The 16,957-nt window shown below is 38.2% G+C and overlaps 1 protein-coding gene across 1 annotated transcript; it reads left to right on the forward strand.

Moving 5' to 3' along the window:
• Window positions 1-320: 320 nt before the first annotated feature.
• LOC143293645 (prestin-like) lies at window positions 321-10,267 on the forward strand. The gene is made up of 3 exons (XM_076604760.1): window positions 321-515; window positions 2,211-3,376; window positions 6,726-10,267. Exons 2-3 carry the CDS (start codon window positions 3,004-3,006, stop codon window positions 8,780-8,782), a joined length of 2,430 nt encoding a protein of 809 aa, XP_076460875.1. The 5' UTR covers window positions 321-515; window positions 2,211-3,003; the 3' UTR covers window positions 8,783-10,267.
• Window positions 10,268-16,957: the final 6,690 nt, after the last annotated feature.

Consider the following 16,957-nt stretch of genomic DNA (forward strand, 5'->3'; position numbering starts at 1 on the left):
CCGCTCGTTGGTGTTGCGTTACCAGCAAGTCTGTCAGCTCGCACATTTCCCTTAACACCTGCATGTCCCGGGCAGTATGACCATGTGAGTTTTTTAATCTGAAAGTTGCGCATTGCGTTATGCCACTCTGGGCTTCCCATTCCGTTTTCAATTTTCTGTATGAGGTTCATTGAGTCGGTTGCAGCTTGAATGGAACATACTATGTAAGCCATCCTTTGATTGGTCCAAATTGACCAATCCTAATAGACTTTTTGTCGCATTTGTTTTGCAGGGGAAGTGCCTGTCACATGTGAAGCATGCCGAGCGGATGAAGCTTAACTTAAAAAAAAAAAAAAAAAAAAAAAGTGCTTCGTCATGTTTTGACCTCACACTCACAGGTTAGACTCGCCCCGTTTTTTGTACTGTCACGTACGTCTAGAACGCTTAGATACTTGTGGGGTTTGCATTTTATGAGACTGCATTGCAGGATGCCGAATTGATTAACTTACATGTCATAATCACTGTTAATCGGGCAGGTCAGTGCTTCACTTCTCTCTATCAGTTACAGTTTCTCAAGGAGGCATCGCTGCATTCAGGCAAATCCATTTACGCTACACCACACGTGCAAGGCAGATGCTTGATCAGCAGCATAACCTAATACGTTGGTTACCAATACGTTCTCGCCGTGTGTTCATTCACAATCACATAATATTGTTTGGTTTAGCGAATAGCATCGATATGGTTCAAAGAAATGCATAGCATGTGAGAAACCGAAGGAAACAATACGTGCAGCTTTAGGGCAAAGAAACAACACAATCATATGATGAAATCACTCAGGGTCTACACACTCTCTCTCGCAGTTTTTGTCTGCCAGTTTGTACTCGATGTACATTTAGTTTCTGTATCAATCAGTTCATGATCTTCATCTCTCTCTCAAATGGATCAGACACCCGGGCCTCTTATCACTCTGTCTAACGATAAAAAAAATGACTTTTATTTTCAGGACAGGATATATGTTTATTACATGATTGATTTATACTGATTGATAAGTAATAAAATGATTAATGTGCATGTGTGTTGGGCAGGGAGGGGGGGTGTTCTTTCTTTCATCCAACTGCTTTTCACTTTGAGTAAACTTAGATGTGTAATGTGTGCGTGTGGGTGTGTGTGTGTGTGTGTGTGTGCTTGCTTATGTGTGTGCATGTTTGTGTGCAGATAAAAAAAAAGAAGAGAGAAATGATTAATTAGAACAGTGCCATCAACATTATGTAAATATTGAGATAATACATCAATTGGAAAAAAAAGTATATATATATATATATATATATATATATATATATATATATATATATATATATATATATATATTACAGAAACAGGACAATGTAACATGATTCAGCAATTTCAATTCAAAATAATTCATGTCATTATTTCTTTTTCTGCTTTATTCTGATGAAAATGTGAGTTGAGGAGAACTGTTACTATCCCATGACTTTTAATTAAAATATGGTTTTGTATGATCTGTCTGCTGCAAACACAAGAAGTGTACTAGACTTTGTTTTGAAAGCATTAGTCAATAATAATTGATAATCATCTGTTAGTGACAGTCCAGACAGGACAATACACAATTTTTTGTTGTCTAATTCCAATTGTGATTGTGAGCTAGTTTCTTCTTTTCTTTTTTTTTTCATGTGTGTGTGTGTGTGTGTAGAGAGAGAGAGAGAGAGAGATGAATATATCTAAATTGTTGCCCCATCTGTCTCATGTTGTGTATCACAGACTTTTGTCACGGTTTTGTTTGGTCATTTGTTGTTCATACTACTAAATGTTTAAAGTGAAAAACTGGTCTATAAATGTATCTGTTTCTCATCTGTGTGTGTGTGTGTTCGTTCGTTCTTTAGTTTAACGTCATTTCACTGTAAGTGATATTAGACAAGGGTAGGAAAAAAAAATCGAGTGGGTGGAGGGGGCGGGGAAATTACAGTGTACGAAAGTGTGTATGTGTGTGTGTGTGCGTACGCGTGCGCGGGCGTGTGTGTGTGTGTGTGTGTGACATAATGATTGATTTAAGTTTTGTTAAAAGAACAGTATAACACATTTCTAATGAAAAACATTTGTGTGTGTGTGTTTGTGCGTGCGCACACACGGTTGTGTGCATGTATGTGTGTGTGTGTGTGAAATTTTTATGGAAATTTTATCATTAAATTAAAATGAATTTTTATACTTTGCAGGGATCAGATATCTCATCACACATCATCAGAATGATGACCACATGATTTAGTCACTTTTGTTGGTGTTCACCATAGGCAGTCTTCAAGAATTAGAAACTCACTGACAAGAGCTTGAATCAACAATTAATGTACAAGCAATATAAACCATCAGTGTGACTGATACCAAAAGCTGGTACTAGTGGTAGTCACAGAAAAAATAACCCTGATAGTTGAAGAGCCTTTGTAGTGTGGAATTTATTTTCCGAACCATGCTAAAGTATGCTGATCAAATGAGATAGCTTCAGTTTCAGTTTCTCAAGAAGTGTGATTGTGTTTGAACAAATCCATACATGCTAGACTACATCTGCTAGGCAGATGCCTGACCAGCAGCAAAACCCAACCCACTAGTCAGGCCTTGAGTGCATGCTAATATATTTGCGTACCTATCAGAGTGGAATTTTTTTCTACAGAATTTTGGCAGAGGACAACACTTAAGTTGCCATGTATTCTTTTTGAGTGTGCGAAGTGTTTGCTGCCAGTGGTACCTTGGTTAATCATCTCATCTGAGTGACTGGACGCACACTTTGATTTTCCATTCAAACTTTGGAGAAAGAGAGACCAGGGTTCAAACTCAGACCCTCACAGACACTGTATTGGCAGTTAAGTGTCTTAACCATTCTGCCTCCTTCCTCCTGAGATAACGCACACAGTAAAACCATCATCAGCCGAGAAAGTGAAACAAATCCAGCGTGAAGACAGAACGTGTGTCGATGCATACATTTTAGAGGACCAGACAGCATAAAACCGTGCCACCATGGGTGAAAATGGTACAACTGCTCCTGGTGAGCCTGAGGCTGACAGATCTGCAGCTAGCGCCCCGCTTTTGTCAGACTGTGCCAAGTTCACCTCAACAAGCAGTGGAAGCATGGAACTGGTAGGCCTTAGAGAAAGGAAACTGACTAAAGTGTCTGAGTTTGAAGCCCAGTACAGACAACCTGATGATAAAATGACAGTACTGGAGTCGGCAAAAGAGGTGGTGATGAAGAAATGCTCCAAGTTCTCTCTGCGGAAACTAGTGGTCTCCAACTTGCCTATCCTGTCGACGCTGAGACATTACAGACCTCTACAGGACCTGACTAGTGACGCAGTGGCTGGCCTCACTTCTGGGATCATGATGATTCCACAAGGTATGCAGCTTGAAGAAACTGAAGTGGTTCTAGGTTAATGTTTTCAAGAGATCATAACTTTATATTATAATATTGTAAAAAACAGTAAAGTGGTCTTGAAGAATTTATGATGTTTGGATAGAGAGAAGCACGTAAGTGTTGATATCTGGCTGTAACTGAAGACTGCACTGCTTTGCATGTACTTGTATACATTGTATTGTATGTATACAGAAATTTCAGTACACAAGCATGTACATGTATACAGTGTGCACATTTTTTTTCTCCTCTTTGTGTGTGTGTGTATGTGTCTATTTGTATGTGTGTGTGTGTGTGTGTGTTTGCTGTATGGATTTACGGATAACGTTTCAAAGTTCTGTTTTTTATGTCTGCACTTTTATTCAGAAGAGTTGTTGGGACTAGAATAGCTGACGTGGGTAATGCACACACACACACACACACACACACACACACACACACACACACACACATTTGAGGGAATTGAGGTGCAACAAATGAAATCAGATTATAATGCTTAGGTATATTGTGCTAATGGTGGAACTTGAAGTGAAATAACCTGTCCAGTAATTAATGTGGGCCCAAGGTAGCTTGTATTGCTTTAGTGTAAATGCTCAGGAGATTTATTTATTTTATTTATTTATTTTTCAGTTAAAAGTTGTCCATTAATTCAAGTTTAGGTCTCCTGTTTGCATAATTTAAGCTGAAATGACACAGATTGAAACAAGACCGTTCTGAAGGGCACCCAGCTGTTGGTGACAGCTTGTTTTCACTGGTCTGTGTGTGTATGTCTGTCTGTCTATAATACAGTCAGTCTGTTCTTTGTGCCTGCTTGCCTGCCCATTTGCTGTATTCCATGAAGAGACTAGCTGGACCGTTTCTTTTTTTTTTTCCAAAATATTTTATTCATTCAATTTTTTAAAATATATTTTTTATGCAATGCACAAAATTTGATACTATACGATATGGATACAGTACATCACATTAAATAAAATTAATGCATGAATAAGAAAAAGAAATGTAACAAGACATAGGATATACATAGGAGAAGGACAAAGGGCATACAGAGTGCATATTCTGCACATATTTTTGTCATTGCCGTAGGCTACATGTACACTTCATTTATGCCTCTGAAAAAATCATTGACTTCAAAGTTGGTTATGAAATAAAGGAATATGATTTATGACAATCATCACCATCGTCATTGGCATCACTGATGCTTTCTATTTCCCCCATGTTTTTACTCTTTCCTCTTTCCTTCATTGCGATAAACCGCACACAAAGGGCATAGGGGAAACAAAAGTAAGCACAATGACAGTATACGAAAGACCGAGACAGATTAAGAAAAAAAAATGAACGCATGAAAAGGAGGAGGAAAAGAATGACTGAAAAAGAACAAATTAAGGACACTTTCTTTATATGAACAAGTAGGAAATACCTTTATAATGGTATCTATACTGCACTTTATTAATAAGCAGTGTAAAACACTTGTGACGCAAGCTGCCATCACCACAAGACAAAGAACAATAAAGACAGAGCTAATGTAAAAAAAAAAAATAGCAACTGAATATAGCAGTAGGTAAGACAGGGTAAATAGAAGATAGTTTTTTTAAACTAAGATATTGTGAAACTAGTTTGACACAGTTCATCATTCTATCAAGTTCATGTATGGGAGCCATTCATGACAAATTTGTGATTTTGCATGTTCAGTAGGAGTGCAAGTTTTTTTTCATTTCTATTTCTAATCTTTAATTCTGTCAAGAACAGTTCTGTATTTGGTCTAAGTCTGTTTATTCTGCATCTGTATATAGAGAATTTTCCAAGTTATTGGATAAAATCTGATAAGTCATTGGTTCAACTGTTTTCTTCAGTTCCAAATAGTATATAACTATAATCTTATTAATCAAATTTAGGTCAGCACAATTTTAACACTTTTCTATGACAATACCTTAAATTGTTGTTTTTTTTCCAAAAAGAAAGTGAATACTGGCAGTAGGTTGTGGTTTACAGTGACCTCCTCTCTACCACTGAGGTGCTTTTGTCATTATTTATTAAACCTTTGTTTTTTAGAATGGTATTTGTCACCAAGATTCAATGAAAAATCATAATTTGAAACCATTTTAACTTTATATCGTTTATTTTGCAAATCTTTTTCAGTATTGCTTTCCTCCCATGTTATAATGATTTAATGCTAGATACATATAATTTATTCATTGATATTTTGTAATATTGTTTAGATTCTTTATTTATACTCATTAAGATCTGTTTAGATTTCGTGTTAATTCCTGCCACATTACTAATTTTAATTTCAATCTCAATATTATTCTTGTTCATATAATATTATTTGAGTGAATGCAACTTGTATACCCCAATAAATTAATTCTACATCTTACTTCTTGTGAAAAAAACTGGTATGTGAAGAATTTACCATTTTCATCAATTAAATGTTGAAGAGATTTAATATTTGCTTGAGATGATACACCACTGCATGGTTGTTTATAGTGCATGTGTGTGTGTGTGTGTGTGTGTGTGTGCACGCGCGCGCATGTGTTCGCGCGCGCGTTTGTCTTCAGTTTAATGTCTATTCACTATAAGTGTTTTTAGACGGAAAGGAGTAAAGTAGTGGATAAAGGAAAGGGAATGCATGTGAATATTAATGTAAGAAAGTGTTCATGTTATGTATCAGAGGAAAAGTGTATTATAAGAAAAAGTCTAAAGAGATTCTAGTGTGTATTGAATGAGGTTTCATGGGAAGGAGAATATGTATATGCATATCAACAAGTATTAACCTACAACAATGTAAATATAAATAACAACATTAATTATAATACATCAAAGGAGGATACCAACTGGACTGGAGTTTAAAATTTCCAAAAACATTCTAAGCAATGAATAATCATTCAAAATCTTTTCAGTGGCTAATGAAATATTGGAAGAAAAGTCATCAACTACCGGTACATCTTTTGGAATTAACTGTCTTATGTTCTGACAATGAATGAGTAGATGGCTTACAGTTATTTGCTTACCGCATATACCTTTTATATTTTTAGAAAATTTTGTATGAAAGGCATTTAAACGAATTCTGTACATTAGACTTGTAATTTGTCTTGAATGTGCTGCTGGTGTCAAATTCAGAAAATGTTTGGGATTAGCAGCATTCTTTGTGTTTACACAACATTGGTAATGTTGATTATTTGAATCTATAAGTAATTTCTTAAATCGTGTGCGCGCATGCATGTGTGTGTGTGTGTCTGTGTGTGCATCTTCTGACTGAGTGAGCCATTGAGGGATGGAGAGAGGGGAAGAGATTATGATTCATTTTCTGTCATCTTTTTCTTTCTGTCCACTGTTTCAGGAATGGCGTTTGCTTCTCTGTCCACCCTCAAACCAGTCATTGGGCTCTACATCTCTCTCTTCTCCTCAATCACCTACTCTATCCTGGGCACTGGTCAGCAGTCGTCTTTCGGGTGCATCGCCATTCTTTCCATCATGATGGGCTCCATCTTGGATAAATACGTGGACAAGGTCAAGCAGTCGGCTGGTCAGATGGCATGCACATCCACCCTCACAACCACAATGTCGTCCGTCTTAATCAATACGACAGTGACATCCACCACAACACTGGATTATTCTGGAACAAGTTTTAATATGACAGGGGGAACCTCACTGGCTCCCGACATAGATTCTGAGGATTTGGATCTGGAAGCAAAGAAACTGGGGGTTGCAGGGGGCCTGACTTTGTTGTGTGGCATCATCTTTGTTGTTCTGGGTAAAATAGGGCTGGGGAAAGTGACTGTTGTCATGTCAGATTCTTTAGTGACAGGGGTTACTGTTGGGGCAGCATTCCATGTGGGCAGCAGTCAGCTCAAGGCCATTTTTGGTCTCGGTTCTCTGCCCCGACAGAGTGGGCTTTTTAAACTGATCAAACTGTGGTATTCTATCCTTGCCAACATTCACCACTCAAACCCAGCATCCATCATTGCCTCGTTTGTTTGCATCCTCCTTATTTATTTGGTCAAGCGATTTGTTAACGAGAAGTACAAAAAGAAGATGAGAGTGCCCATCCCAATAGAATTGATTGTTATGATCTTAGCCACATTGCTGACATACTTTTGTGATTTGTATGGCAAGTTTGGTATTAGCATCATCAAAGAGGTGCCAACAGGGGTGCCCACACCGCGGATACCTGATTTCTATAATGGAGTGGATTATCTCATGGACGGTCTGGTCATCATCACGGTTGCTTTTGTGCAGACGGTGTCTGTGACAAAGCTGATGGGGCTGAAACATAATTACAAGACTGACTCCAACCAGGAAATGTTCGCTTTGGGTATGGTGAACATTGTGTGTGCAGTGTTTTCAGGATACATTTCGGGGGCGTCAGTGTCTCGGTCCGTTGTTCAAGACAGTGCTGGTGGAAAATCACAGATTGCTTCTTTGTTTGCTGCTTTGCTGGTCTTGTTGGTGATGTTGTTTATAGGTCCCTATTTCTACTATGTCCCTAAAGTGGCTTTATCTGCAATCATCATTGTCAGCTTAAGATCCTTGATGCTAAAACTACTGACCATTCCTGATGTTTGGCGCAAGTCGAAGATGGATTGTATAATGTTTGTCACCACTGTTGCTGCTGTGGTCATTTTGGATGCAGATATCGGCCTCTTGGTTGGGGTGGTGGTGTCCATCTTTCTGGTTGTTTTCATGACCATGAGGTCTTCTGTGGATGTGACCACTCACATTCCTGTGGGCGACACAAGTGTCTGGAGGTCCAAGGAGAATTACTATGGCGGTGATGAAACGACAAACGTCAAAGTCATCAGAGTCAACAGTCCACTGTATTTTGTCAATGCTGAGATAATTACCGATGCAGTCTTCAAGAAAACAGGAATCAACCCTTTGAAAATAACATCTAAGACTGCTGAAGTTCAGGACACTGTCAAGACAAGCAGTACAAATGGCATAGCAGTTGTTGATAAAGCTGCAGATGGAAGAATAGTGAGCGGCAAGTCAGAATCCACTCCAAACACTGTGCTTAATGTAACTGGAGATGTGGAAAAAGGGGAAAGCCACCGACAGAACATGGCTGATGATGAAAGTAAGCCCCGTAGCCTCCCCAATCCTTCCAGTTCCCTCTCTCCCATCAGTGCTGCTCCTTTCTCGGCACTGGTGCTGGATCTGTCTGGGGCTTCCTTCATCGACCTGATGGGCGTGAAGGCTTTGGAGTTCCTGATTCAGAAGTACAGAAGTGTGGGTGTGGATGTCTATGTGACTGATGTGACGGAGAAGTGCTTGGATACTCTGAAGAAGTCTGGCTTCATGGCCAAACATGGGGACTTGGTTTTCCTGGCGGTCGACAATGTTCTCTCTCAGCTGTCCCAGGATGAGAATCAGCAAGGCCAAATCACAAAGCTCTAAAGACCATTACTATGGTACTAACAGCATTGTCCTTTGTCTAGACATAGAACTATATTCTTTGTCTTTCTCTAATGAAGTCATTTTATGCTACCTCTGTCTCTCTCCATTTCTCTCAGTATGTCTAGAGTTGTCTGTCTTTCTCTCTCCCCCTCTTACCCCATCTCTCTTCCTCCTTTCCTGTATCTTTTTCCCTGTCAGTCCTTTCCCAATTTCTCAGAACCTCTTGGAATATGATGTTTGGGTTATCGAGAGAATACTACAGTGTACAGAAGACAAGGGAGACACTTACAGTTGACCAATGGATTATGCATTAAATGACAGATCATGCTTTTGAATCGGGTATCCTCCCAGTTGCAGTTCTCAAGCTTGAAGCCAGTTGAAAACAAGACTGAAATAACCTCTGCTTCTCTTTCTCCCTTGAAATTTCTGTCTGTCTTTGTCCTTCAGTTTCAAAAGCATATATATATATATAAAAAAAAAAGAAGAAATTTACTTGGAAGATGTTACAGCCTCATGAAATCGAATGCTTCTTTTGAGCTAATCTGATTATTTTTGTAATATCAGCTGTTCATTTGATAATAGATGTTACGATTCCTTTCCCTGTAACATCAGTCGTTGATTTGTTATAATCTAATTATTTTTTGTAATATCAGCTGTTCATTTGATAATAGATGTTATGATTCCTTTCCCTGTAATATCAATTGTTGATTTGTTATACCTCTTTTCCATTGCCATGCAACATTGGCAACAGTTTCTTTTTGATTTGGACAGTTTCATACAGGACTGGTCAAAACATATTGTGCATTTGTGATCCTTCCTGTCCATTGTCCTTTCCTTGATCTCATGAAAAAAAATAATCATCCATACAGCTTTGTATGATATGGCAGATTAAAAAAAATACTGCCAGCACATGCTCATTAATTGATGAAATTTTTCATTAACTTCTGGAGAAGATGTGTTTGAAATTCTGTCTTAAACAGTTGTGCATTTTTATATTGTTACTGTGATATTCCAGAGTTTATGATAATCAAAACAAAGAAAACCTGCTTAAATTGGTTGGTAGGAATTGGATTTATATTTATCAGCATTATTGTTATTATTGTGTACTTTATGAATTATGTTTTGTGCATATGAAAACACATATTGGTTTGGGTCAACATTTTTAAAGTGAATACTTGTATGAGAAAGTTTTGTTTGAATTAGTAGACTTGGTAGTCTAAAATTATTTTATGTGTAATTAACTTGGGCCATTATTGGTTGTGTCGTTTTGGTCATGTCAGCATCAGCTGCTTTCAGTGGATTATATGTTTTATATGCTGGAGGAACACGAAAGTAAAAAATAGTTTTTATTGGAGTCTTATCCCTTTTCATGCCAAACAAACACCAAAAAGAAAACTTTTTATTTTCATGATTTATGAGAGGAAGCTGGGTGAGTTTCACAATCATTTTGTGTGGCTGAAAGGGTGGTGAGGGCTGGGGGGGGGGGGGGGGGGTGTTGATTGATTTCACTTTCTGTTTTTTTCTCAAGTAATGGTCACAGACTGTCTTTGCACACTGCACGTATTTTCATGTTGCTGTGGCTGTTGCTGCCGTTCACATATTTTTTTTTTTTTTCAGGTTATGATTATAGGCTGTCTTTATGCACAGTATTTTCATGTATAATCAGCTAGAACTGAAGTATCCATTTTATTGATATTTTCTTCTTTTTTTTTCTCTCTTTGAGTCTTTTATTTATTTAATTTTTTTTAATGCTGTCAGTATTATTCTCAGAATCCATTTTAATCGCCACATTTCTTGTGTGAGCAGATGATAATACAGTACCTGATACTTTCCATTTAGTCATAGGCAGTCAAAACTTGTCAAGTACTGTGACTTACAGGACTTTGTTTCAGCAGCAAACACTGGCTTGGCAAGTGTAGGTGGGTGGGTGTATGTGAGTGTGTGCAATGTTTTTGGTGCATGTGTGCACCATGTGTGTGCATGCATGTGCATGTGCACATGTTTGTGTTTTTGTGGGGGTTTTTTTGACATTATAAAAGGCTTTGAGATGTTTGAAAGCAATAGAAAGTTTTGTATTATTTATTATTTTTTATTATCATTTTCATTATGGGTGTGTTTCAGTTAAATTCACATGATGAGGTAATAACACTTATCCATTTTATTTTCTGGAAACGGTCAGGAGAGGTTGTTATTGTTATTGTTATTCTCTAGTCATTTGTACCACCGGTAAGTGGTCAGGGATCAGGGAACTTTGCTCATGTTGGTTATTGATATTGCCTCTTGGTGCGACAGTGGGCTTCTATTTATTTAGTTGTTGGTTTTTTTATATACAGCCATACCCTGATGACATTCTGTATCACTATTTTATCCCATTAACTACTGGTCAACTCATTTCCTTTTGACAACGCTTTTTTTTCTTCTTCTGAACTATGTCAACCATGGCCATTGTTTTCACTCAGATAGTTGCCTAGATTCCTTTTTGTTACCTCATTGATATTCTTTGCCAGCGCATTCATTATTTTCTTCACTCTTGATGTACGTATTGATCCATGTCTTCTGACTGAAATGCAGTTTGTCTTGGGCTCTCAAGGCCTGATCAGTGGGTTAGGCTTTTTTGGCTCAGCGTTCAGTTTATATCAGAGATTGACATAAGCTTAGATTAGAGTTGAGCCAATGTTGAAGTGAGAGCTGCCTCCTCTGATGTCCTGATGGTCCTATTCGGACATGACTATCATGCATACAAACATGCAACTGCTCCGCTTTTTTTCTTTTTAGCAGATATGTTGTAGCTAATATGGATCATCTGTAAATTCTGAAGCCTCCATTTAACAGAAACTCTTATTTATTTATGTATTTATTTTATTTTATTTTAATTTTATGGGTTTTTTTTTTTTATTGTTGTCTGTTTGATGAGTTCTGTCTGGCCACTTGAAAAAAAGAAAAGGAAAAGAAAGGCTTCTGGCATTTTTAGCGGGCCAACTTTGACAGATCTCCATTATACTTCCAGCATTCTTTGCTGCATATTGAGTATTATTTTACTGTTTTTCTTTTCTTTTCCCTTTTTTTTACTTCAGTAAGCATTTTACTGCTGCTTGCTCCCCCCAGTTTTGGGGTTCATATTTGATCCTGTTGTTCATCAGTGTGTCATTCTTCTGTAACCTAAAACAAACGCATGAAGAAATAAATAAAGAAAAAAAAAGGTTTGTTGTGATGTGAATACAGTGAAGGAACCAGTGGTCTCAGTTCTAACTTGCCAAGCATGGACTTAGTTACTATACACAAATTCAAAAGCACCAATAGGAAAATTTGGTTGTAAAAAGAAAAGTAATTTTAAAGAAAACATTGCTGGATACAGCAACACACACACACACACACATTAAATATCCAATATATCCAATATATATATATATATAAGCTGAAATCCATTGAAGTATATATATTTTTTATACCATGTTTCTTTTTATTTTGAAATTATAAAAAAATCAAATTTGTTCCAAAAACAGTTGCTATGTTTTTTGGTGTTTTTTTTTTTGTTTGTTTTTTTAAGCATATTTAGTTTCTGTTACCTTTTTGTTGTTGCTTTTGTTGACATTTGTGTACATGTTTATCTGAACTGATTGTTTTTCTTATAATATTTATATCTTAAAAGTTACAAGATTAAACTTTTTTGTTTCTTAACTTTTTTTGCCTTCAGTTTTATTGCTTTTCCCATCTCTCTTTGGCCATCATTGTTTACATATTTTTGCTTATAGGTGCAGATGTACTGTGGCTCCCCCCCCCCCCCTTTTTATACTCAAAGTAATTGTAATCATTCTTGTAATATGCCCTCTACCTCTCTCTCTCTCCTTTATTCTCTCCCTCTCACTCCCTCTCTCTCCCTCTCTCTGAATCCCTTTCTTTCTTTCACTTCCTCTGAGTGTGTGTGTGGTTGTCTTCCCTTTGTTTTGTCTGTTTAAAATCAAAAGAGCAATCAATACATGTAAAACATAAACTTAAATATTTGTGATAATGACATGATCTGCATCACATGTGCTCTTTTTTCCTTTGTTTTTCAAATGTTACACGTATTGTACTGAAGGCCAAAAGAGGGATTTTTTTAATTCAATGTATGGCTTTTCAGCCCTGATGCATGGCCCTGTCTGGTCAGTTGGGCGATGAGCAACAAAGAGGAGATAATTATTTTGTTTAGTCCCATTGTATGCAGTGTTTATGAAAATGTGAAATGAATTCTGACATGAAAATTGTGTGAGGCATTGAATTTTTCAGTCAGTCTGTCAATGAAATGAAAATTATGTGTATAATATGACAGTCAGTTCACTATTACTTGGCAGCATAAAAATTGGTGATGATTGTATGAATTTCTGTCCCAGTGATGCAACACGAAAAAAGTGTATTGTTTTAAGTCCCCATCAGAAGCATACAGAGACATATGAAGCACCATACCTTTTCAACTTTTCTTCTGCATTCATAAAAATTGATAATGCATACTGATTTGGTAACCGTGTCCATTTCAGGGTAGTTTGTTTGTCTATCTGTGCTCTACAGTATCAGGGTGCTCCAATTTTGATACTGTAGTTTTAATACTATAATAGCATTGGCGATTTTGCTTTCAAGTATTATTGATTTATAATCTGACTGACTGATAGATGCTTCCTTTGATTTATTATGACACAATTTAAGATGATTGTAATCAATAGCTGTATATGATTAATTTGATTTGAAACTTGGTCTGTATGGTTTAAATAGGACCAATCCTAACTTTGTTGTCAGTTTATCTGAATGATTTTTGGTTAACTCTGATTTGCTGTAACTGGAGTTGTGGGTGGGGTTGTTTTTGTGTGTGTTTTTTTCTAATTTTGTTATAATAGAAAAACTATATGATTTTGTAATATGTGCTTATAGATTCTTTGAGTTTTAGGATTGAGCAATGATGTAAAATTGTATTCTGCAAATTTTTTAAAGTATTTTAATTGCTGTTTGAAGCAGTCAGTACCCAAACAAAAAATTGTATTTAATGAAATGATGAAATTTTGTGTATCCCCATATGCTTACCTGTGTATGTGTTTGAAAGAGGTATTTTTCTGTACGTTTGTGGAAGAATTAAATATCCAGAGATGTGGTTTCGAGTTGTTATGGTTTCTGATGTTTGTGAAGCATTTCATTTGATCATTGAGGCACAGTTTGTATGCATGCATATGCACACACGGACTCTCTCTCTCTCACTCTCTCTCTCACATACACACACACACTCTCTATCTCTCGCTCACTTAATTTGTCTTTCTTCCTCCCTCCCCCCCCCCCCCTTTCTCTCTCCTTTTTCTCTTTCCCTCTTTCTTTCTCAAGAATTTACAGTCAATATGAATTTGCTCTGTAAAAGTTTCTTGCTATATGTGTTTGGGGTCAGTCTGCCTTCCATGCAGATATATATATATATATATATATATATATATATATATATATATATATATATTTCAATCATCAAAGAGAATGACAACAAAATAACGTCATAATCATCACCATCATCGTCATTATCACGATACCATTTCAAGCTAGCGTCCACGCCTCATGTCTAGCACATGGATGGTGATGAGGTATCGGTGATAGTCAGGTGATGATGACCCCAGACCTGCAGTCTGCATGCAGCATTCAGGTGTGGCGGTGTGACTGTGACCACCTGTAACGCTGACGTTGGATGTACTGCACTAGAAGATGGGCCAGGACCACGCATAAAATCTGATTGACAGGGAAAACAGATCGAATGATGACTGAAGAAAAAAACAAACTATCTCTCAAAACTCATGTACCTCTACATTTCGTTCTGCCTTCACCATCTTATTGACTATAATGTGCTTCTTGAGTTCCTGCTTGATGTGTGTGTGTGTGTGTGTGTGTGTGTGCGCGCGCGCGCGTGCCTGGCTGCCTGCAGGCATGCGTGCGTGTGTGCGTGTGTGTGTGTGTGTGTGTGTGTGTGTGTGTGTACATGCTTGTAGGTGTTTGGTATTACGTTCGTACTTGTATACTTGTATATATATATATACAGATATATATATATATATATAATATTGTAAACGTCACGCAACTTATGATGTCTATTTTCGAGACAGAAGAGAGACCCCTCCATCCTAACCACACCCACCCCCCCTCCCTACCCCCCCACCCCCACCCCCGCCACACACCACGTTGCCCCACCCCTACAACCCACCTCACCTCACCAACGGTATAACTAACTAGGGTACCCACCCAAATTATATTTATCCACCCAGCCAACCACCCAGCCAAACTTAGCAAACCAACTCACCCACCGTCCACCCACCCACCCAAACAGCAGGTACAAAACTTTGCATCCATTTCCACCATAGGGTCCAAGACCCTATAATATAGCGATGAACATTAATTTTTACCTCCAGGACGCAAGCCAGTGGGTCGCCAAACTAAACGAGATATGTACAGCACCCACTGGCCTTTAGTGATTCGGATGAGACGATGAAACGAGGTCCCGCGTGCAGCATGTGCGCTTAGTTTAGCGCGCACAAAAGAACCCACGACAACAAAAGGCTTGCCCATGGCAAATTTTGTTGAACTTGAAAAATACACATTGATGATAAAACAAATACGTTTGCAGAAAAAACAAACAAACAAAAAAAGGCTGGCGCTGCTCTGTAGCGACGTACTCTTTCCGGGTAGAGCAGCCTGAATTTCCCACAGAAAAATCTAATGTGGCAAAAAAGTAATACGATGCAATACAAAACAGTACAATACAATACGATGCGACACAATACCATACGATACGACACGATACGATACAATGCAGTACGATACCATACCATACTATACCGTACCATACCATACCATGCAATACAATTACAATACAATACGATACGATACAATGCAATACATACAATCCGATACAATGCAATACCATACCATACAATACAATATGATGCGATGCGATGCGATGCAATACAATGCAAAGCAAACACAGCACAATATAGCAATTATTGTTATTAGTACTAACCTGAGGCATGATGATGGCTAGGGACACGGCCCCAATGGTCACATCGTGGGCCGATAGCCAGTGCCCCAGACCTCTCATGCAGCCCTGCGTGTTAATGCGGCCAAACAGCTCACCCCGCTGGCAAACGATGATGGAAAAACAACAACAAACAAACAAGCAAACACGTGCACGCCCACCACCATTATCGCAATCTACATAGTTGTAGTGTCGATCGAATGTCTCTGTCTGTCTGTCTGTCCGTCTCTCACACATACACACACACATACACACAGGCGCGCGCACACACGCACACACACGTACGCACGCACACACAAACACGCACGCACACACACTCACGCACAATCACACGCGCACACACACACTCTCTCTCTCTGTCTCTCTCTCACGCACACACTCACACACACACTGACGCACACGCAAACACACACTCACAAACACACACACACGCGCGCGCGCACACACACACACACACACACTCTCTCTCTCTCTCCCTCTCGCTCACACACACGCACACACACACACACACGCGCGCGCGCGCGCACACACACACACGCAAACACTGACACACACACACACACACACACACACACACACAGGCGAGCGTGGTCAAACATAAGAGTACATGAGTACTGATGGGCTGTTGTGTTTCGTAAATGAAGGATACAATTTGTTACGAAAGTTATTCCGGACGTTCTCATAAATATTCATAATCACACACGGCGTTTGAGATTCACGTGAGGTTCTATTGACTTAACGCATCAGTGGGGCACGTTACAAAACTGGCTATTCGGTTCACAAAAAGTTGAGGATTATTTCCTTAAAAAAAAAGCAGGCATAATTTCATTGTAAGCAGTTTTACAAAATCTGGAAATGATTCATAATTATTATGCTGGCTGCACATGTCTGTCACTGGCCTCTCACTGAATTCATAAAATCTCCTCTTTTTGTTTCAAACATGTGCAACAAGAACAGCTTGATAAATGCATTTTGTAAAATCGAACCTTTTAGTGGTTGATAACCCACAGGTGTAGTTCTTCATTGTAAAAAAAAAAAAGAAAAAAAAAAAGTGCACGTGCAAGAAAGCAGTGGCTGCATACATCACTGTTGGCCGGAAGTTCAGCATCATTTCATTAAGCCCCCCAAGAACAAAATCAATAATA

The sequence above is a fragment of the Babylonia areolata genome, chromosome 19, assembly GCF_041734735.1.
Source record: "Babylonia areolata isolate BAREFJ2019XMU chromosome 19, ASM4173473v1, whole genome shotgun sequence".
In the NCBI taxonomy this organism is placed as follows: domain Eukaryota; kingdom Metazoa; phylum Mollusca; class Gastropoda; order Neogastropoda; family Buccinidae; genus Babylonia; species Babylonia areolata.

Excerpts from the sequence above, each read along its gene's own strand:
- LOC143293645 (XM_076604760.1), top strand. The coding sequence starts at position 3,004 with ATGGGTGAAAATGGTACAACTGCTCCTGGTGAGCCTGAGGCTGACAGA. Across the intron at positions 3,377-6,725 it reads GATCATGATGATTCCACAAG|GAATGGCGTTTGCTTCTCTG; the intron begins GTATGCAGCTTG and ends CCACTGTTTCAG.